Here is a 22,782-nt window from a genome sequence, read left to right as displayed (position 1 = left end):
TCATCATCATCATCATCAACCAAAAAAGCAAACAAAGAACCAGATCCCAATATTTGCTCATTAGTGCAGTTTGAGGGTCTCACTTGTTGGTGCACTCCAGGTTTTCCACTTTCCTGCGTAACTCGTGGTTCTCATTGGAGCACGTCTCCACCCTGTGGATAGAGAGGGCACTGCAATGTCAACAACTCTAATGTTGTAAAACTAGTGCATTTCTTTAGCATGAAAGTGGATGTGCAACACATTTTACTTTCGAAATGTGCCTTATTTTAAAGTTTAAAATGAAAATAAAAAGATTTTAGCTTATGAATTTATTTAAATTGTAGATATTTTTACCAAATATCATATGACTTCTGAATTATTGAGATAATATTTCACTTGCAAAATAGATTCAATAAAATAGGCATTTACTGTATAAAACAGGTCTATTTTTACTTTGCATTGTTAAATATAGTAAATAATTTGAAAATCTGTACCAGAAAATCTGAACGTTCACTTGTACTTAATAAACATTACATCTATAATTCAATCACAAACCAAACCATCACTCAGACTTACTTCTTCTCTAAAGCATCCACATACTCTTTCTTTTTCCTGCGACTCTCTTGTGCTGAAATCTGATGGAGAAATAAATGATGACTATTGGCATTCTAACATATGTCTTAGAAAAACGCATAATCTTCTTACAGTAACACCATATTGATGAATGTGCTGAAACATGACACTCACCTTGTTCTTGATCTTTCTGCGGATCTTCTTCAGAGCTTTCTCCTCTCCCTTGGACAGTGGCAGTTTTGTGGGCACGGGGTATCCTTCAGCAATAAGGGTCCGTTTCTCCTCCTCGGTCAATAAAAGGGGACCAGAGCCCTGCAGTTTCTGCCATAACAGAGGAAAGGAGATCATTTAGGCCATTTTCTTTAAAGGTATGGCCTTTTTAATAGATGTCATTTTTAAACATATATTGGATTTTTAGTGTAACAATAAGTAAATAAATAAGTAAATAAACTATATATATATATATATATATATATATATATATATATATATATATATATATATATATATATATATATATATTATATATATATATATATATATATATATATATATATATATATATATATACACATACACAGTTGAAGTCAGAATTATTAGCCCCCTTTTGATTTTTTTTTTCTTTTTAAATATTTCCCAAATAATGTTTACCAGAGCAAAGAAATTTTCACAGTATGTCTGATAATATTTTTTCTTCTAGAGAAAGTCTTATTTGCTTTATTTTGGCTAGAATAAAAGCAGTTTGAAATTTTTAAAAAACATTTTAAGGTCAAAATTATTAGCCCCTTTAAGCTATATATTTTTCCGATAGTCTACAGAACAAACCATCGTTACACAAAAACTTGCCTAATTACCCTAACCTGCCTAGTTATATATTATTTACTGTCATCATGACAAAGATAAAATAAATCAGTTATTAAAAATGAGTTATTAAAACTGTTATGTTTAGAAATGTGCTGAAAAAATCTGCTTTCCATTAAACAGAAATTTGGGGAAAAAATAAACAGGGCGGCTAATAATTCTGACTTCAACTGTATATATATATATATATATATATATATATATATATATAAATAAATTAAAGTACAAAGGGTGCATTTTAGAAATGTTGGGCCCCATGGCTGGAATTGCTAAGAGCCCCCAAATCACTAAATCTGCCCCTGATCATGGCAAACATAACAGAAATCAGCTATTAGAAACGAGTAGGCCCACATAAAATCTGAGCACGTATAAACCGCAGATTTCCGCAGATCTTTAGCCCTTCGAGTCTGTGTGTTTATTTACTTGTGTAAATGTGTGTAAATTTATATTTATTCAGTTCTTAAAATCATTTTACTAATATTATTGTGATATGATAATAGTAACATTAAAACCTTCATGATTTATTTACAATACAGTTCTTTCAGTAGACAAGTTATATGAGAGACTTGCTTTATTTACCAAATAAGTGGATCTAATTGGATTTGCATTGTAAGCATTAAATAAAAATTAAAAAGGTATTATTTTTTGATTTTATATGTTAAGTTATTAGTTATGATACTCCCAAAATCATTCAGCATATATCCGCAATTTTTTTTACAAAATTCTCAGCAGAAATATCAAAACATGTCTGCAGATTTTGTCTGGCCCTAGAAATGAGTTATTAAAACTATTATGCTTAGAAATGTGTTGACAAAAATCTCCCTGTTAAACAGAAATTGGGGAAAAATATACAGGAGGGCGAATAATTCTAAATTCAACTGTATGAAGATCACACAGTACAAACAGAACTCGAGCAGAATTTCTTCTTCTTTTGATCCTGCCCTACATGAAACTGAAAGTGTGAACAGCTCGTTTGGTGTACTTACATGTGGAGCGGTCAGCAGGGGAGAGCTGGACAGAGATGAAGGGGCTCGCGGCGCCACCTTGAGGACTGCGGGGGTCTGTGTGGGACTGGCAGGAGCGCAGGGGTGAACGGGACTCTGACTGCCCTCTGAATCACTGCCCACTGAGCTGGGAGGAGTCGGCGGCATCTGAAGACACTCCAGACCTGGACAACAGCAGGACACTGAACGCTCAATCAAGGACTAATACTACTTGTTTTTATCATTTTGCTGCATTGTTATGCGTCTTTAGATTTTCAGTTCAAAATCAAGTTCTACGCAATTACCAAAATGTTTAAATTGTATCAGCAAAAATATTGGGACTTTTTTGAAGTATTTAAGTTAAATATTTTGTTAAGTTAAAACATTATATATTTATATTTATTTATACATTTTTATTAATTTTTATATTTATTTATTTTTTGATTCATATATTTTTATATTTTTTATATATCTATTTATTTTTATATTTATATACTTTATATTTATTTATTTATTTTCATATGTATTTATTTTTTTTATATTTATATATTTTATATTTATATTTATATATTTTTGTATTTATATATTTTATATTTATTTTTATATTTATTAATATTTATATATTTTACATTTATTTATATTTATTTATATTTATATATTCTATATTTATTTATTTTTATATTTATATATTCTATATTTATTTTCATAATTTAAATAGATTTAATATTCATTTATATTTGATTTATATGAATTCAGTGCAGTAATTGCAAAACATGTCTGGATCTGTGGGGTTTTTACCTTTAGGTGAGAGGTTTAAGAACTGGTCGACTTCATGGGGCTCCAGTTTAATCTTTGGACTGTTTAAGCTGTCCTCCTTCACCTGAGGGAGACCCAGAGATTGGGCGGAGTCACTGCTGTCAATCACAGGCTCGGGGGCAGGGCCTGCAGGGGTCACTGTGAGGGTCAGGGTGGGCAGCGGGACACACAGAAGAGGCTCCATCTTTAATCCTTTATCCTCCTGCTCCATCGGCCACTCGTCCGACTCTGAATCAGCTGAGGAAACAAGACTTTAGTTTATTAACCGTTTTCTTCATATCAAGGCGCAGGCGCAACTATTATCTTTTTGGCTCAAGACTTCTGGTCTAATTTTTAGACATTAAAAACAACTTGTTATGCTGGTTGATGTTGCAAACTGATATTTTTTAGATTATTCTACTTTTTATATATAGTCATGAGCACACTTGTTTATAGAGCGAGTAGTTTGAGCATTTTCTGCAGTTTATTATTCCTAGTCATTTCTCCCATGGGCAACTGAACTGGAAGTTCTAAAACAATTACAAAAATGAGCTTATACTTTCGCATTGCAGAATCAGAATCAGAAAGAGCTTTATTGCCAGGTATGTTCACACATACGAGGAATTTGTTTTCGTGACAGAGCTTCTACAGTGCAACAGGATAACAGAGACAGGACAAAAAAACAGGTAATAAATATATTTTTAAAAATACAAGTAAGTAGTGAATGCAATATACAAATTGACAAGTGTATGTACGTGTTTATTACTATATACAACGTTATATGTGCAGCTGTTATGTGCAAATTGGCATGTAAGTGTGTGGTTAAATAAGTGTACATGTGTATAAAAGTGTATGGCAAGTAGTGATGTTGGTTCCACAATAATTATCATCAATTATCAATGATCATCAATGAGGTCAATATTAAATGGATTTAAATGACTTTTTTTTTTTTTTTTTTTTTTTACAATGAAGCTGTTTGTGTGTAACAATTCTACCAAGAACAAAGTCCAAGGCAAAAGAACGTGGATTTCCAGAACCGAACAGAAAGCATTTGTTGAAAGTCGTTGTTTGTATAACTGCTATCATCATGATTTAGCTATAATATTATGTTTTACACATTTGATACACTTTCATTCTCCGTTATATATTTATACTAATACTAATTACATTAACTTTCCTACATATTTTTTTTTTAATTAACTCTATAAATTTGGTATATACAAATATAATTTATATAGTTATTTAAAAAACAAAACAAATTATTCTTACTAATAAAAAAAACTACATTAAACTATTTAAATCCTTAATATTTTTGTAATAAATTAGTAAATAATAATGAAACCAAATTGCAATTATTACATAATTGTAAATAATAAATACAATTAGTCATTCAATCAAATAAATCTGAATATACAAAAATTATTATTTAAATAATAATAATAATAATAATAATAATAATTATAATTATAATAAATCTGAATATTAAATTATAAAAAAAAAAAAAATATATATATATATATATATACTTAATTTATTATCACAATTATAATTCTCAAATGGCCACAAAATTCATTTAAACTATTGAATCAACATCATCATCATCATTTTCATCCACTTATCCAGGGCAGCAGTCTTAGGAGAGAACTCCAGACTTCCCTCTCCCCAAACCCTTCCTCCAGCTCCTCCGGGGGGATCCCGAGGCGTGATTTAGCTATAATATTATAATATTATGTTTTACACATTTGATACACTTTCATTCTCCGTTATATATTTATATATATATATATATATATATATATATATATATATATATATATATTTTTTTTTTTTTTTTTTTTTTATATATATATATATATATACACATATATATACAATGAGCCAATGAGTCACATAAAGAATATTCAAAGGTTAATATTGATTTCAGTCTTTACCAATAACATTTAAATTATTTAAATATTTCAAATGATAACATTTTAATTTAAAAAATAACTTACAAACTTGAAAAACTTAACTTTAATTTTATTTAATTGATTTTATTGTTTATGTTAATGTAAGTAAATAATTTACTTTATTATTTGACATGTTTTTCTTACACTTACTTTAAATATTTTTAAATAATTCCAATTATATTTAAATATGTAAAATATTTTTATTATTAATAATAATAATTGTAACTTTTATAATGAAATAAATGGGCCTGAAATGATTTTAACAAAAAAATATTTTTGTAGATATAATTTTATACAATAATTTATCTATATTTAAGTTTATCTATCTATTTTTATCTTTATCTATCTACACATATCAATCTTTATCGATATCTATCAATATCTTTCTATTTATACACACACACACACATACATACATGTACACACACACACGCGCACACACGCGCACGCACACGCACACGCACACGCACACGCACATATAATAATATTATTATAATTTAATTATTGATTTAAAAATGGATTTGTTTAATTTAAATGGGGCTGAAATTGTTATTTTAACATAACAAATATTGTTGTAGATATATTTGATACAATCAACTATCTATTTTTCTATCTATCTATCTATCTATCTATCTATCTATCTATCTATCTATCTATCTATCTATCTATCTATCTATCTATCTATCTATCTATCTATCTATCTATCTATCTATCTATCTACATACATACATACATACATACACACATATATATATATATATATACATGCATACATACATATACATAATACATATTATTACTAATGATGATAATAATAATAATTATAATAATAATTATTATATTTAATTATTGATTAAAAACATGGACATGAAATAAATGGGCCTGAAATAATGATTTTAACATTAAAAATATTGTTGATACAATAATTTGTCTATTTTTATCTTTATTTATTTATTTATATTTATAATTTTCTCCCATTCATTTATTTTCCAATTTATTATTATTGCCTGGCTGCTTTGTTTGCGTCCTCAAAGAACTCAAAGAGTAAGTGATTTGATTTCTATTTCTAAAAGTTATGTATGAAACATTACAATTATGAAAAGTCTTTATACAGAAATGTGAAAAAAAAAAAAAAGATTCAAAAGAAAAAAAAACATTACAATATGAGAATTAGAATTCAGACTAAATGAATCCTGATGTGCAAAATCTCACCAGCGTCACTGCCGGGTTCTCCAGGCAGATGAGAGAGCGGCGACTGCGGGCGCGAGTCTCCACACAGAGAGTAACTGTGTTCAGCCTGGATGTGTGGCGGCACTGGAGACGCACGGGTCAGTTCCTCCTCAGTGTCCATCGCATCTCCACGGCCCGACAGAAACGGGTCGCTCAATAGCTGCCCGAGCAAAGCCTCCTGGGACAAATCATCCAGCAGATCCGTGAAGTGCTGCACAACAAGAGAAATAACATAACATTCATTTACAAAACATTATTATTCGTTTGCGAGGAAGACTAGTCTGTTTATTGAGTCTGGCTTTAAGAAGAAGATTAAATTCAATATGCTGATTGGCTGCTGCTGCATATTTCTGCTTTGTGATTGGCTCTCTGATGAATCCAGTAAATATGCGCAGAGTTTATTTGAATTGTACATCAGGCCAATCCTAATAATTTTTTAAACACAGCTTATTATTTGCTTTGACTTGCATTTTATGAATCACCAAGGACCAACTAAAAATCCTCTTTAAACGCTTCACTAAATACAAAAGTCGTCCCAGATTGCCTGAGGATGAGCAAATGAGCTGTGAAGTTTCATTCTTGGTGAACTTTTCCTTTAAATAGACTTTAAATTGCAGACTATAAACCATCAGCTCATTTCTTTGAAGATCAGATCACACCGCCTGGAGGAATAAACTAAACTGGTGCCTCCCGGGTACCCTGTTCCACCAATCACAGCGCTGCATGCTTTCTCTCAGCCAATCAGACGGCTTGCTCAAATCCAGGTGTGTTTTGAGGCCAGAAAGCAGCAGGTTTTCTTCTCCTTGGCATTCCTGCCATATTCCTCCTTCTCCTCAAACAGGTTTGGACAGGCTGAAAACTCTTCCAGACATTCGATTCATCACTAAACGCAGCACTGGTGTTAACTCGGGTCAACAGGTTTCCTCCACATTCAGCTTTTTTTTCTCCTCAGGTGATGTTCTGTGTTCTCCTCGGGAATGTTCTGAATTCAAGTTAAGCTCGATGTGCAGCTTTATTTTCTTTACTTACTGCTGATGTAACAAACACAAAAAAATATGTTTCATTCACTGAGTTTTTAGCGTATGAGGGAAACAGTAGGAGAAGGGTTACAATCTAGAATTGCCAGTGAATGTAATGTGATTGCTTATGAAAAGTGTTTATGCAAAGCTAAAGCAAATATTTCATTTGCATGAACACTTCAACTTAAAAAAACAAACCTTTAATTAATGTATACCAAAATATTCTGTGCTGTCAAACAAACAATCAGACAAACTTGAATTTAACGCTTGTTAGTTGCTTAGAAATAACATTTCTAATAACTGATTTCTTTTCTCTTTGCTGTGATGACAGTCCAGAATATTTTACTAGATATTTTTCTATTGTATATTTTTATTTTAATTGATTTTTTTATTTTATTGCTAATAAAATTGAACTTTAAAAAACTTATTGCAGCCAAAATAAAACAATTAAGACTTTTTCCAGAAGAAAAAATATTATCGGAAATACTGTGAAAATTTCCTTGCTCCATTAAATATCATCACTTGAGAAATATTTGAAAAAAGATACATATTTCACAGGAGGGCTAACAATTTTGCCCTCAACCGTATGCATGTTCATTTAATATATAACTTTTATATTATGCATGTTCATTATATGGGCGACGGAGTGGTGCAGTAGGTAGTGCTGTCGCCTCACAGCAAAAAGGTCGCTGGTTTGAGCCTCAGCTGGGTCAGCTGGCGTTTCTGTGTGGAGTTTGCATGTTCCTCCGGGTGCTCCGGTTTCCCCAACAGTCCAAAGACATTTGATACAGGTGAATTGGGTAGGCTAAATAAAGGGACTGGGCCGAAAATAAAATAAATGAATGAATAAACTGCTGCATATTTTTGTGTTGTCAATGTGATTGTGTTTATGTAGGCCTAATGGTGCGTGTGAGCCGTTGCGTTCAAATAGTGGTGGTCACGAGTTACTGGCATTGTTATTTTGGGGGTCGTGGGATGAAAAGTTTGGGAACCCCTATATTTAACACCTATAACTATAAGAATAATTATTATAGTTATAGTTGTTGTATTATTAAAAATACTTTTTCATATAAAAAAAATGTAAATTTTTAATTAAATTTTATTTTATTAAATTATTTTACTATTTCTATCATTTTACATTTTACACAAGTTTTTGTCAGTTCTATGTGAATTTTTAAACAGTCGTCTGTAAAAAAAAATGTTTTAATTTTAATACATAGTTCAGTACTATTGAATCCATGTGATGTGACATTTTACATGTAATGAATTATTTCAGACTTTCGCAAATTTGCCACACACTGTCCATAAGAAACCTGCTCAGTTTGATTGATTACTATGACGCCTAAAAACAGCAACTTAAAAGTTGACGCCAACAGAGATGTCCGAAAATGAGTTAAGCAGACACAAACTGAGTAAACTCGGAAGGAAAGAGGTGGAGTCTGGGAAGGAAAAGCCACATATGGGATCAATTACAGACTGACTCAGATCCAAGTCAAAAAACAGACAAGCGAAAACAGCTAAACAAAGCAACAAGGGAAAACCGAGAGAAACAATTAGAAACAGAGCACAAGAGAAAGCACGTCAAAGCCGCTCAGGAATGCCTTGTCCTGTATTTTCCACTTGTGTGACTCAACAAGCAGATCAGTCTGGACCACAGAAAAATGGTGAGAAAACGTCTGGATGTCCAAAAAGAAACGCAGGTGTTCCTACAGTCCATTAAGCATCTGTTCATGTAAGCAGTTCTCCAATAAGACCTTGTTTGAACTTATTTGGCAAAGATCTGCCTTACTGGAATGTCTTCTTCGGCCAAATAAACCATAGTATAAACACAGGCAAGCATGTCTAAAGCCTCTTAAAGGAGTAGTGCTCTTAAAAATGAATCATTTATCACTGTTTGAGTTTCTTCTGTTAAAACATGAAAGAAGATATTTAGAAAAATGCTGGATGCTGGCACCCATTCACTTCTATAGTCATTTTATTTAATTACTATGTACATTCTTCACAATATCTTCTTTTTTTATATTCAACAGAATAAAGAAATGCAAACAGGTTTAAAACCGCATGAGGGAGAGTAAATGATGAGGAAATGTTTTATTTTGGGGTGAACTGTGCCTTTAAGGTGAAATTCTCCCTGTAGCATGAAGAATCGAATAAATCTCCAGTTTAGGGGTGTACAATATATCGCAAAATTATTGTTATCTTGATAAAAGTATACACAATATACTGTACATATCGCAGGCGTGTCATACATTTTTTATATTTACTTTTAGATAAGCTTCGTGCTATTGGTCTGTCTGAAAATGCAATTATGTGGTTTAACTCATATTTGCATAATAGAAAACAATGTGTAGAATTAAATGGGTTTAACTCAAGAAAGAAAGAAAGAGGTGATCCTCAGGGTTCAATACTAGAACCACTTCTCTATTTATGTTAACAATTTACCATTAATTCTCAATAAGTGTAATGTCCGACTTTATGCTGATGATGCTGTCATATATGTGTCAGATTCCGACATCTCACAAATTGAGTTGTCCTTTCAGTATGATTTTAATATCTTACAAAATTGGCTTTTAGATAATAAATTAGTGCTTAATAAAACTAAGTCTTTCATAATGGTTTTTGGTTCCTTATTTTTGGACTTATTTTTTTTTTGTTCCTCGTTGTAAAAAATCTATGGGTAAAAGAGCTTTTATGTTTAAGGGTCCAACAGATTGGAATAATTTACCTGCGAACATTCGATCCATTACATTATTTAAGGTCTTTAAGCAAACTTTGTTATCATATTTTACTTTGGATTGTACTTGTTTTTCCTGAGGATGTTATTTATTTGGTGATTGATTCACTGATCTGTATATATATTTTTTAACGTTATATATATATATATATATATATATATATATATATATATATATATATATATATATATATATATATATATATATATATATATATATATATATATATATACACACACACACATACACACCTATGTGTGTACGTATACTGCTTCACCCCCCTCCCCTTTTTTTTAATTTATGGGATGTTTTTTGAATGTTGTGATGTTGTGTAAGTTTTGTTTTGTCTTTTGGTGTTATTATTATGTGATTGTGATTAATTGTGGGACCTCCTTGATTGTTACCCCCCATCACACAATGAGATGGTACATCTCAAGGGGTTTATCCCTAGAATAAATATCAAATAAATTACATTTATTTTATGTATTGGTTGTTTATCTAAATTTGACCAATCAGACGGGGCCTTACTATCTTTATCCAGCATACTTCAAGATATCTTCCTCTGTGCTCAACAGAAAAAAAAGAAACACAAACAGATTTAAAACCACACGAGGGAGAGTAAATGATGAGGAAATGTTTTATTTTGGGGTGAACTGTCCCTTTAAGGTGTACAATATACTGTAAAATTATCGTTATCGTGATTATAATCTACTGGACATATTGCAGAAATGTTTGATAAATTACATTTATTTTTTGCATCTGTGGTTTATCTAAATTTGAACAATCAGATGGGGACTTACAATCTTTATCCACCTCCCAAGTAATTGCTGTTCTGCTATTGGCTGTAGCAGCCCAAAAATGAACCCAGAGCTGAAAGTGATGGCTTGAGTCGAGACGAGAGAGGAAAAACAGCCAATCAGAGCCAGAATATCTGCCGAAGTTTTCACTCATTCATAATGTTTTAAAAGACCAAATGTTTGGATCTCAACGCAGTGTTTTTAGTCTGAATTAGAATTAATTAATTCTGAAAAACACCCGTTTATTTCTATATTGTTAAATAAATAAATTATTTTAAAATGTAGCTAATAAACTTATATATATTTATTGTATAAAAAAAATAGCACTATCACAATACTCTGATATGCTCTGTCCACTTTTGATGTGAATTTTCAAATAATAAAAGTTTTAATAAAGATATTATAATGATATTGATCAATAATGACTTCAATAAGAGTTTCAAATAATATAATGCAAAAGAAATAATGCATAGAGAACATAAAGTCATGCATAAATAATAAAAAATAATGCATAGAGAACATAAAATAACACAAAATGTACTGGCAGTTTAATACAGGTGTTTTAGCGTAGTACACAACACCAACCCAGACAATATATCACTTTAAACTATTAAAAATGTTCATAAAAGTCACTTTTTTGAGCTTCTCAAGGTTAATAGTTGCTGGAAGGAAGATCAATGTCCCATAATGCAATTCAAAAGTATAAACAAAAGGGGGAAAAAATAAAAACAAGATTTACAAAATACAGAAAACTGCTAAATTATGGATATATTTTTTACAGTGCAGTCCTCAAAGTGTGTGATGTAACATGTTTCTAGATGTAATCACACCAGTCATTTCCGATTCGCTGCAGCAACCCATATGAATTGACAGATGGAGTTATGGCCGATGTATTATTATGCCGTTCCCGCATCAGTCACGGGTGATGTGCAATTACATCTGACTCTGCGAGTGTGTGAGGAGATGATTATGATGATTGCTGGAAATTACTGGGTGTCGACTGGCCTCTAAAGGGGAATATAAGAGAGCGTTCACTCAGAAGAGGAGAAGACGGGAGGTTTTCTAGGGTTCAACGATTGAAATAATCTCTTCTAAGTGGCTGGTCTAGGATCAGATGCTTTAAAAGTACGGCAAATGGAATTGGACTGTATACATAGTGTATTGAAATTGCACAGGGGCGCCTCACAGCAAAAAGGTCGCTGGTTTGAGTCCCGGCTGGGCCAATTGGCATTTCTGTGTGCAGTTTGCATGTTCTCCCCGTGTTAGCGCATGTTTCATCCTGGTGCTCCGGTTTCCCCCACAGTCCAAACACATGCGCTATAGGAGAATTGAATAAACTAATGTGACTGTAGTGTGTGAATGTGAGTGTGTATGGATGTTTCCCAGTAATGGGTTGCAGCTGGAAGGGCTTACGCTGTGTAAAACATGATGAAATAGTTGCCGGTTCATTCCACTGTGGCGACGCCTTGATGAATAATGGGACTAATGAATGGATTGATGAAATTGCATAGCATGTGCTTTAATTAAATGCCATTCAAATACCTTTATTTGTGGCAATTAACATATGCATATATTACAGGTTTAAGATTAGCATTATTGCTTGTAATTATGCATAATTACTTACTATTAATGGCCATAGTAGGTACATGTAACACAAAAAAGCAGAATAAGCTAATATGACCCAAAAATAAGTAATTAAAATGCATTAATTATGGCTGTTATGAATTCTGTGATTCTTCGTGAGCTTCCATGAGTATTACCAGGCTATTTAATAATACTTAAAATATAAAATAAATTTTAAAAACTTTACTGAAATTATAAAAGTGACTATATTATTAATTACATTATATTCTTTTTATTATTATTATTTTGCATCATTTTTACATTATTTTTTTAATTGTAACTTTATTTTAAAATTATTTTTATTATTTTATGAATTATATTATTTTTAAATTATTTCAATAATTTTGTTAAATATTAAAGTATTTTAAAAAGTAAAATTAAAGTAAAAATGAAAGTAAAGTACTTAAAAAAAATTAAGTAAATTACTGTCATTTAATGAACAAAAAATTCAAATACTGTGCATATATAATAAAAAATAAAATTATATACATATATATATACATGTTTTATTGCCAAGTGTGCTTTACACACACACACACACAAGGAATTGGTTTTGGCTACAGAATCTTCCAGTGTACATAAAGTGACAAATGACAACACAAAGATAAATATGAATAAAGACAGCAAACATTAAACAGAGATGCAGATAGAGAAAAGACCTCTGGATGATAAATAGTACATACTAATTTGTTATAAATATACAAGTCATCAGGTGCTGTGTTTAAATGTGTATGACAAAGTATTGCATTGTATATTGTTATAAGGTGCTGTGTACACATGCATATGAGACAGTATTGCACATGCTTATTGCACAGTAGGGGAATATTCAACTATTCATGAGGTCTATATATATTTTTTCATTATTATTATTTTTATTTTACACTAACTATATTTTTATTTGATACATACATAATATTAAGCATTTAAAATTAAGATTTAAACAAAAATAAAAATTACAGTTTAATATTTGGGTAAAAAAATAAATAAAACTCAGCATATGAATTTATGATGCTCCACACTCCGTCAATATGAGTCCTGCATCCAGCTATATGGATTCTGGGAGTGAACAGTGAAGGCTTCATTGTCTACATGTGTGTGTATCAGACATGTGGTTTCAGTCAGGGGGGTGACAGTGTACTGAAATAGGACTCTTTCTGAATTTTTGTCCAGCTGGAGAATCTGAACAGTTATTGGAGCCGCAGCTCAACTGATGACATGCTGACCATTTTTTTCCTCAAGGGGGCCGTGAAAGCGTGTGGAGGAAGAGGAAGATGATGCAATCCTTTAAACAGCAAAACAGATGTGAGGAAAGAGACTAATGCAGGCCAAAGATCAGCACTCGTGAAGCTGGACCTTGTCCTTTACACACTGTTGGACCTGACTCACTGATATTAAACACTATTGACATTGGACTGGAACACTATAGCTATCAGAGAGCTGAGGAAATCCAGCATGTCGGTCCTCTAAAATAAAAATAGTCTGTTTTTGGATGCTGCTGTACTAGGAGAGTGTGATATTTATGATATTATAGTAATTGTTGTTTTAACAATGTGTAAGCTGATATTTTTTTATATGTCAGTCACTATTAGAATGCTTTAGAAGTTATGAAAGATAAAAATATTACTGTATAGGTTTTTTACATTTATAAGCTATGATATAGTTAGGTCTTTGATTGACTTAACTATATGTACAACTATACTGTACAGCACAAGTGTGGCTGGAAATGTTACATATTAATATTGAGTTTTATATTTTTGACTCATTAAAACTATTAAAAAAAAACCTATATTTTTATTTTATTATATGAATTAGTAATTGTATGTTTTCTTTCCGCCACTGAATTTTTCCATTTACTCACAGGTCAAAAACAAAACAAAGAAGAAAAAAATACAAAAATACACTCGTAAAAGCAATAATCAATTATTAAAATAAATAAATAAATAAATTAATTAATTAATTATTTAAGAATAAATATAAAAAATAAAAAAGACCAGCACAAAAATACACCCAGATAAGAAATAATCAATCCCTAAAAAAATAAAATTAATTAATTAATTTTTTAAAAGACCAGCTCAAAAATACACACCAAAAAAGAAATAATAAATCATTAAAAAAAATATCAATTAATTAATTAACTAATTAATTAACTTGAAAAAAAAAGGACCAGCTGAAAAATACACTTGGAAAAGAAATAATCAATAATTTGAAATAAATAAATACTTAAATAAATAAATAAATAAATAAATAAATAAGCAAATAAATAAATACATACATAGGTACACAAATGAATAAATAAATAAATAAGCAAACAAATAAATACATACATAAATAAGTAAATAAAGAAATAAGCAAATAAATAAATACATATATAAATAATAAATCAATAAGTGAATAAATAAAGTAAATAAATAAACAAAAAAATAAATACATACATAAGCAAATAAATAAAGTCAATAAATAAATAAATAAATAAAAGTCAATAAATAAATAAATAAATAAATAAATAAATAAATAAATAAATAAAGCACAATTTTTTTTTCACACCCAGAAAAAATGTATTAATTATCATTTTTTTTAAAAAACTATATATTTTGGTCGCTATCACACAAGCCTAATAACATAATGAATAAATCATGAAATTAAAAAAACTGAAATTTTGCAAAACTGTTGCAAAAAGCACTGCAAATAACTCAAATAATACAAATAATAAATATCAGAGCTGAGAAAGAAATTTCTGATTATTTGGTAGTGATTTGTTTTAGGACAGGAGCCAACACAGAGTGACCTTAACATGGTGGCCTTGTTTGAGTAAAACACAAGGGTCTCTTTGACCCAAATACAGAGTCGACCTGTCTTACAGGCCGTTTGTTTAGAGAGAAATGACAAACTGTTGTGACCTAAAACAGCTGAACGTTACTAAACTACAGGGTAAAGTTGCATGATAAAGTTAAGAAGCTGATGTTCCCGTGTTTATCATATAATGCATAATCAGATCATAAAAAATCATCGTGCTGGAGTCAACTACAAATTCCATGAATTGTTTTGAGAGATTTGGAGAGAGCAAAGAGCACGTGGAGACTAATCTGAATAAAGAAAATAAAATTGATTGTGAAACATTTACGTCACTTTAAGTAGTTGAGTGGCCAATATGGAAGAAGAAAAAATGGTCTACACAAAAACAAAGAGTCCCCATTTCAAGATTTCTATCTACTGCCTGTTTTTATGCTACTAATTGCTGGATATACAAGAAAAACACCCTGTTTTATATCCTGGACCAGGCCGTATCCTGAGCAGCTACTGTGATGGTCATGAAAGAGTGGAGAACATGAGACTGATTCCTGTGATGCTCCAGAGACAGACGAGTCTTCGCTGAGGCCAGCTTCCAGCCTCCGCCACTGAGACTGCAGCTCTGCACAAGACGTTTGGCCAGCGGAGAAATTAAAATGGTCGTGCCCAACTGAGCCTGGTTTCTCTCAAGGTTTTTTTTCTTCACTTCCACCATTAGTGAAGTTTTTTTTCCCTCTCCGCTGTCGCCACTGGCTTGCATGGTTCGGGATCTGTAGAGCTGCGCATCGTTGGATTTGCTCTTCAGTGTTTGGACTCTCAGTAGTGATTATTAAACCACACTGAACTGAGCTCAACTGAACTGAACTTAAACACTACAAACTGAACTACACTGTTCCTATTTACTGTGACCTTTTATGTGAAGCTGCTTTGACACAATCTACATTGTATAAGCGCTATACAAATAAAGCTGAATTGAATTGAATTGAATTGTTTTATGAGCGATTCACTAAACCATTCATTCTTCATTCAAAACAGTTGAGTCATTTAGAAACAAAGCAAGTGGCTCTAATTATGAATGGATTATTGAATAAATGATTAATTCAAAATTGAAATAGCATTACTCTGAGGTGCAGGAATATTCTGCTCCGGCTTTTTTTAAAGATTATTTTCATTGATGAAATAGGAAAAAAAAACTGTAAATGTCCTGCTGTTGCATAAAACTACATGTGTCAACAATAAAAGAGACATTTGTTTGACATTGCTTCAATATAGTTTATCGGTATATTTAGTAAAATATCTATTTACACCATTTACTACTGACTTATTACCTCCCTATTATTATGATAACTGTTTATTAGCACTTACAAAAAAGTGTGATCTTATTCTACATCCCTAATCCTACCCAATAAACCCAACTACTTTTCTAACTATTAATGAGCAGCTAGTAGTTCATTAAGCTAAAAGTCTATGTAAATGATTTGTTAATAGCATGAATTATAAATTAAAATAAAGTGTGACCATTTTATCTTTAAAATACTTTAAAAAGGGGGTCTTTTTCTGTTTCACAAAGTTCCTTCTGAAATTATTCATCACTCATAATTGTTTTGCAGTCTCAAGGTGTGTTTCTATCTACTTTGCATAACTCAACAACAACAACAACAACAACAACAACAACAACTCACATTGTAGAAACAATTACAGTATTACATCCTATGAAGTTGTACCATTTTCAACGCAAATCCTACAACTTAAAAAATGCAGGCTTTCACTCAAATCATTCATGTTGTCCCAACACAAACCAATTAAGTTAACGCATTTAAGTGGATTGAACATAAAAGAATTAAGTTGCTCCCCAAAAATCTCAAGAATTGTGTTGTTTCAGCTCATTTCAGATAAGCAGTCTGAACAAGCATGAAAAACCATTTGAGAGAGCGCCGCATATTTCTAGTGTGAATAAAGCTGTGTATCCTTATGCTGAAGGTCACACTCTAAAAATCGCACTGATGCCAAGACAAATCCCCACAGAAGTCCTTCACTTTTTCCATGAGTCACTCCACCCTCTGTTGAGAGTCTTGCGAATTTGCTTGGCTCTTAAGCAAGTTTCTTGTGTGCAACAGTTGTGTACGAGCACCACATGTGTCTCATCTTCAGTTTATAAGAGCGGAAGAGGCTTTAAAAAGCGACTGTAAACTCACAACAAGACCGAACACATCCTGCAGGACGAGGGTCACCCTGTCCTCCATCCCCCAAACAGTGATCTACAACTGAAGCAAGGGACTTCTGTATCTCCAGGGGTTCAGGAAACAGCTCCACTGCAATTAACATCTGGACAACAGTGACCTTAAAGGCTGCTGGATGTAAACATGCAGAGCAAATAAGGTCTCGTTTACACCTGGTATGAAGCCATACTTTCGTCTATAGAAATACAGGAATTTGAATGGGGGCTAAAACTTTTGACCACTTCCAGAAAATGCTAATGAAAATGCATTAAATCTAATTGCTCCCATAGCATGGTTTAATGCTATCCATTAGCTACAATTGGGAATGTTATGGGACTTTAGGGAGAAGGTGCATTAAAAGAAGGTGTTTGTACTAAATCATTATTTTCATTTGCTTGCTTTATTGTTGGTTTAATAGTACTTTGTATTGCAAGTGATCATAAGAGATGGACTCAAAATAGGGCTGCACAATTTATCAAAATATATCAATACTAATATTTCAATATCAATACACTACCTGACAAAAGTCTTGTCGTCGATCCCAGTTGTAAGAGCAACAAATAATAACTAATGACTTCTAGTTGATCATTTGTAAAAGAGGCAGAAGGTCGATGTTTCAGATTAATCATCTGTTGAACTGCATCCCAATCATCACAAATACTGCAGAAGACCTACTGGAACCATGGACCCAAGATTCTTACAGAAATCAGTCAAGTCTGGTCAAGGAAAAATCATGGTTTGGAGTTACATTCAGTATGGGGGCGTGCGAGAGATCTGCAGAGTGGATGGCAACATCGACAGCCTGAGGTATCAAGACATTTGTGCTGCCCATTACATTACAAACCACAGGAGAGGGCAAATTCTTCAGCAGGATAGCGCTCCTTCTCATACTTCAGCCTCCACATCAAAGATCCTGAAAGCAAAGAAGGTCAAGGTGCTCCAGGATTGGCCAGCCCAGTCACCAGACATGAACGTTATTGAGCATGTCTGGGGTAAGATGAAGGAGGAGGCATTAAAGATGAATGCAAAGAATCTTGATGAACTCTGGGAGTCCTGCAAGAACGCTTTCTTTGCCATTCCAGATGACTTTATTAATGAGTGATTTGAGTCATTGCAGAGATGTATGGATGCAGTCCTCCAAGCTCATGATGGAGTCAGACACAATATTCATTCTGTTTCCACTGCAGCATGACTTTATATTCTATACTGGACACTATTTCTGTTCAGTGACAAGACTTTTGTCTAAGCAAAGTCAGACCTTACTGTCCTAATTAAATAATTAAAAATCAAGGCATTATCATATTTTATTTTGGTGAAATGAGCATAATCTAGAGGCCTTTGCCTTTCATATAAGCCACTTCTGATACCAAATGATCAACTAGAAGTCAAGTTATTATAGGAAGTTATTTTGTTCCTAAAACTTGGATTGGCAATAAGACCTTTGTCAGGTAGTATATATCGATTGTTATTGCAAAAATGGTATATGCTAAATTTATATTGCAGAGAAGTGCAATAAATGACTTATATATATAAATATACACACACACACACACACACACACACACACACGCAAACACACACACACACACATATACATACATACATATACATAAATACACATATATACACACACACACACATATATACACACACACACACATATACATATATATGGGCCGAAACCGAAAATTCTGGATGCACTTGGCTGAAAACAAAGACTGAAAAATAATAATTATTAATTTTATTTAACGTTTTTAAATTTAAAAAGATTTTTTCAGTTTAACTAGTATAATGCAAGTTATTGATTTCAAACGCAAGACAAAAAAAATCACATTTTATTGACTGTGAATGAGTTTAGAGGCATCAGTTTACCAACGTTGCCATGAGAGCACAATATTTTTTTTAAGACAGCTAATAAAAATAGCTTTGACCTGCCGAAACGTTATAGCACTATCGCAATACTCAAAAGCAATATGGCATATTTTCCCAGTATCATGCACCTAATTGAAATGAAAATATCAAGCAGGAGTCTCCAAAAGAGCCATTTGTTTTACTGTATTAAGTAGATTTGGTATTTAAAGTATAGGTCACCCAAAATTTTTATTTACTCATTATTTACTCTCCCTCAAGTGGTTCAAAACCTTTATGAGTTTCTTTCTCCTGTTAAACATGAAGGAAGAGTTTTGAAGAAAGCTGAAAACCTGTAACCATTGACTTCCATAGTAAGAAAAATACATACTGTGGAAGTCAACGGTTACAGATTTTCAGCATTATTCAAAGTATCTTCTTTTGTGTCCAACAAAAGAAAGAAACTCATAAATGTTTGAAACAAGAATGAGTAAACAATGACAGAATTTTCACTTTTGGCTGAACTATCACTTTAAATTTGTTAATAATAATGAAAAGAAGAAGAATTTTATGCTCTTATGTACGCAATACTTATTCAATAGTCTCAATTAGTTTCCTTCAAAACATCTTACAAATGTCTTGAAAGTCTTGAATTCTCTTTGTTAGTAGCTTTGTTCTCAGGAAAAAAGAGAAAGGTTCTCATGCAACGTTATACTCCCAGAGCTAATAACCTTTCCATTACAACTTCTCCACTACCAAAAATACACTGTTTAAATCAAAGATTATCAGACTCTAAAGGGCACTGGCCAGAAAAAGAGCACAAGATATGGTGATGAAGAAAACGAGACGTGGTCATAGTGAATGAATATGTGTGTGTGTGTGTGTGTGTGTGTGTGTGTGTGTGTATGAGCTCCTCGAAGGCTCAGGCTCAAGTTGCAGCTCACACAAGCCATCCATTCAGAGCAAAAGAGCAAGAATGTGCGTCGCCGAATGATGCAGCCTGCAAAAACGCAAGACGATGGCCCATTTAAAAGCCCTGCCCTGTCAGAGAACAGTCCGAGTCTGTGTCCCACCGACCCGTCCCACAGAGAGACGACGGCCTGCTCACACCCAACACACAGACGCTTTCTCAGTACCGACGCCTGCCAATACACCCGTCCTGCAAGACCACGAAAGCTGGAGTCACGACTGGCATGAAGATGTAAAGAACACCGTGATGTGACAAATGTTCCCAAAATGTCAGAGATCAGTCAGTCCCGACACGTTATCCACTGACCACACACATTATAAAGGAGTTGATAAAACTAGCTGTACCATTATACAGTCTGTATAACATCTAAAATTGCATGATTATCAAAATAGTCGTGTCATGGATGTTTTCACACTGCATGACTATCTGGGTTAGCATTCTGTCGGTGCTGTTTTTACACTGTAGGATGGATTGGGTTTCACACTGCATGACTTTAAAATAGGAGGAATCGTCGACAACTTTGTCCAAACTATGCCTCACAACCAAACAAACGCAAGTAGTGACATGGAAACAATGCAAAGTCACGTAGTACATCTTTTGTTATTAACTACATAATGGAAATGCAAGGCTTTAGCTTTAGAAAATGTACTTACTTTGCTCACCTGGCTTGAGAGAATTAGCTATTTCTCAACTGTTTTTACTTTTCAACCCGGTTGGGATATTGCTCAGATGACACGTCAAACAGACACGGGTTCTCCTGCCAAATTTACACTAGTTTTTCCTCCATTTCTTTGGTCCAAATAAACTGAAAATGAGTGCTTTTGACTTGTCCCCCAACCCTTCCGCTGGCCTGCAGGTACCCACACTAGTGGATGCTGCTCTCTCATTGGCTGTAGGTGATCGCCGATGGTCTCTTCAATCAGAACACATTTCACACAGCATTTCAATTGCCGACAGCTTCAGATATTTAGCATGCCAAATATCTCACTGGCGTCGGCGACTCCTCTGCGATTCTCTCACAACGCGTCCTTGATAGTTCATACTGTGTGGTTGTCATTCACGTGAACGAGCAAAGATTTGCCTGCGATTTCAGCCATATGTCGGCAATTTCTCAAAACCTGTCGGCGAGTCCAAATCAGGGTTAAAATCATGCAGCCTGAACTCGGCATTATGTGCCATGCAGTCTTACAGTTTGAACTGTGCGTCATAAGAAATCAATACATGATGGTGCTAATAATTAAGTGTATGGAAGGAAATAAGTAATAAGGGCTAAAATTGTCAAACTAAACACATGATGTCAATGCATCAACAATGACATTTCAGGATTTGCGAGTATATGCATACACTCAAATTAGGATTTTAATGGTTGCTCAAACTGTTTATTTAAAAATGAGCTGAACCAACACAATTATTAAGGTTTTGGAGGGACAACTTAACTTAATTGTTTTATGGTCAATCCTCTTTAATTTGTAAAAACAGTTACTTAATTAATTTGTGTTGGCACAACATAAAGGAACTGTGTGAAACTCTGCATTTGTGTACATTGTATGACAAGTTGGCACATTGGGATATATAGCACAAGTGTAAAAAAAAAAAACATTGAATGTTTATTTGTGAAGGATTCTTGTAATGGTTTAATTTCAAATGATATATTGCCTATTTGGATTTAATAAGACTCAATATTTATGCATACACTGTAAAAAATCCTGGTTTCCTTAAATTTTTATGTTGAATCAACTTAATCTTATGAGTCCATTGAATATATAGTATGTTAAACCGACTTAAAACAGCTTGCACAACTTATAAAATGAAAGTTAAAACATGATTAACTTAGATTAATAAGTTACAACGACCTAAAAACATATGCTGCCATGACTAAGGTCCAATCCCAATTCTATTTTTGTACCACTATCACTTCCCCTTCGCCCTTAAAACCGAGGCTTAAGGGGAAGGACTTTAAAATTTACCCCTAAGAATAGGGACAGCACTACAGCACCTGCACACATCATCATATGTCATCATGATCTCTTGCTTCATATGAGATCAGACGATCCCGATTGCTATAACTGCTATAGATAACGATCTAATGTGGCAATAAGATCGTAGCTATACTGTGCATTTACACAGTGGCCAAATTCATCCATGTAAACACACCAAAAACAACATTAACATTATAGCAGACACTGTAAAAAGCTCTTTCCAAGCCACTAGGCATTACTGACAGGGTATTCGAGTGTCAGAATGTTGTGGGACTGCTATACAGGAGTTATGATTATGGATTATAGATCGTGAAATTTAGCTTTTTTTTTTTTTAAAGCATGACGGTATAACACGAACGCGGTTATAAATATTTTAAAACATGTGCTTGTTTGTTGTAAAAATTCGTAATATTGATCTTACTTCCGGGTGCTGCG

General features: G+C 32.7%; 1 protein-coding gene across 1 annotated transcript in view; it reads right to left on the bottom strand.

The window, feature by feature from the left end:
• creb3l2 (cAMP responsive element binding protein 3-like 2) overlaps positions 1–22,782 on the bottom strand; it is a 41,020-nt gene that overhangs the window by 8,568 nt on the left and 9,670 nt on the right. The window contains exons 2-7 of the mRNA XM_056456138.1: positions 6,353–6,581; positions 3,195–3,449; positions 2,400–2,581; positions 727–873; positions 556–614; positions 84–152 (exon numbers count right to left, since the gene is read on the bottom strand). Coding sequence (XP_056312113.1) covers positions 84–152; positions 556–614; positions 727–873; positions 2,400–2,581; positions 3,195–3,449; positions 6,353–6,581 — 941 coding nt within the window. The remainder of the gene's footprint in view (positions 1–83; positions 153–555; positions 615–726; positions 874–2,399; positions 2,582–3,194; positions 3,450–6,352; positions 6,582–22,782) is intronic.

Source organism: Danio aesculapii, chromosome 4, assembly GCF_903798145.1.
Source record: "Danio aesculapii chromosome 4, fDanAes4.1, whole genome shotgun sequence".
Lineage (NCBI taxonomy): Eukaryota > Metazoa > Chordata > Actinopteri > Cypriniformes > Danionidae > Danio > Danio aesculapii.
Note: the sequence above shows the minus strand (reverse complement) of the source record. Positions and strands in the feature narration are given on the sequence as shown.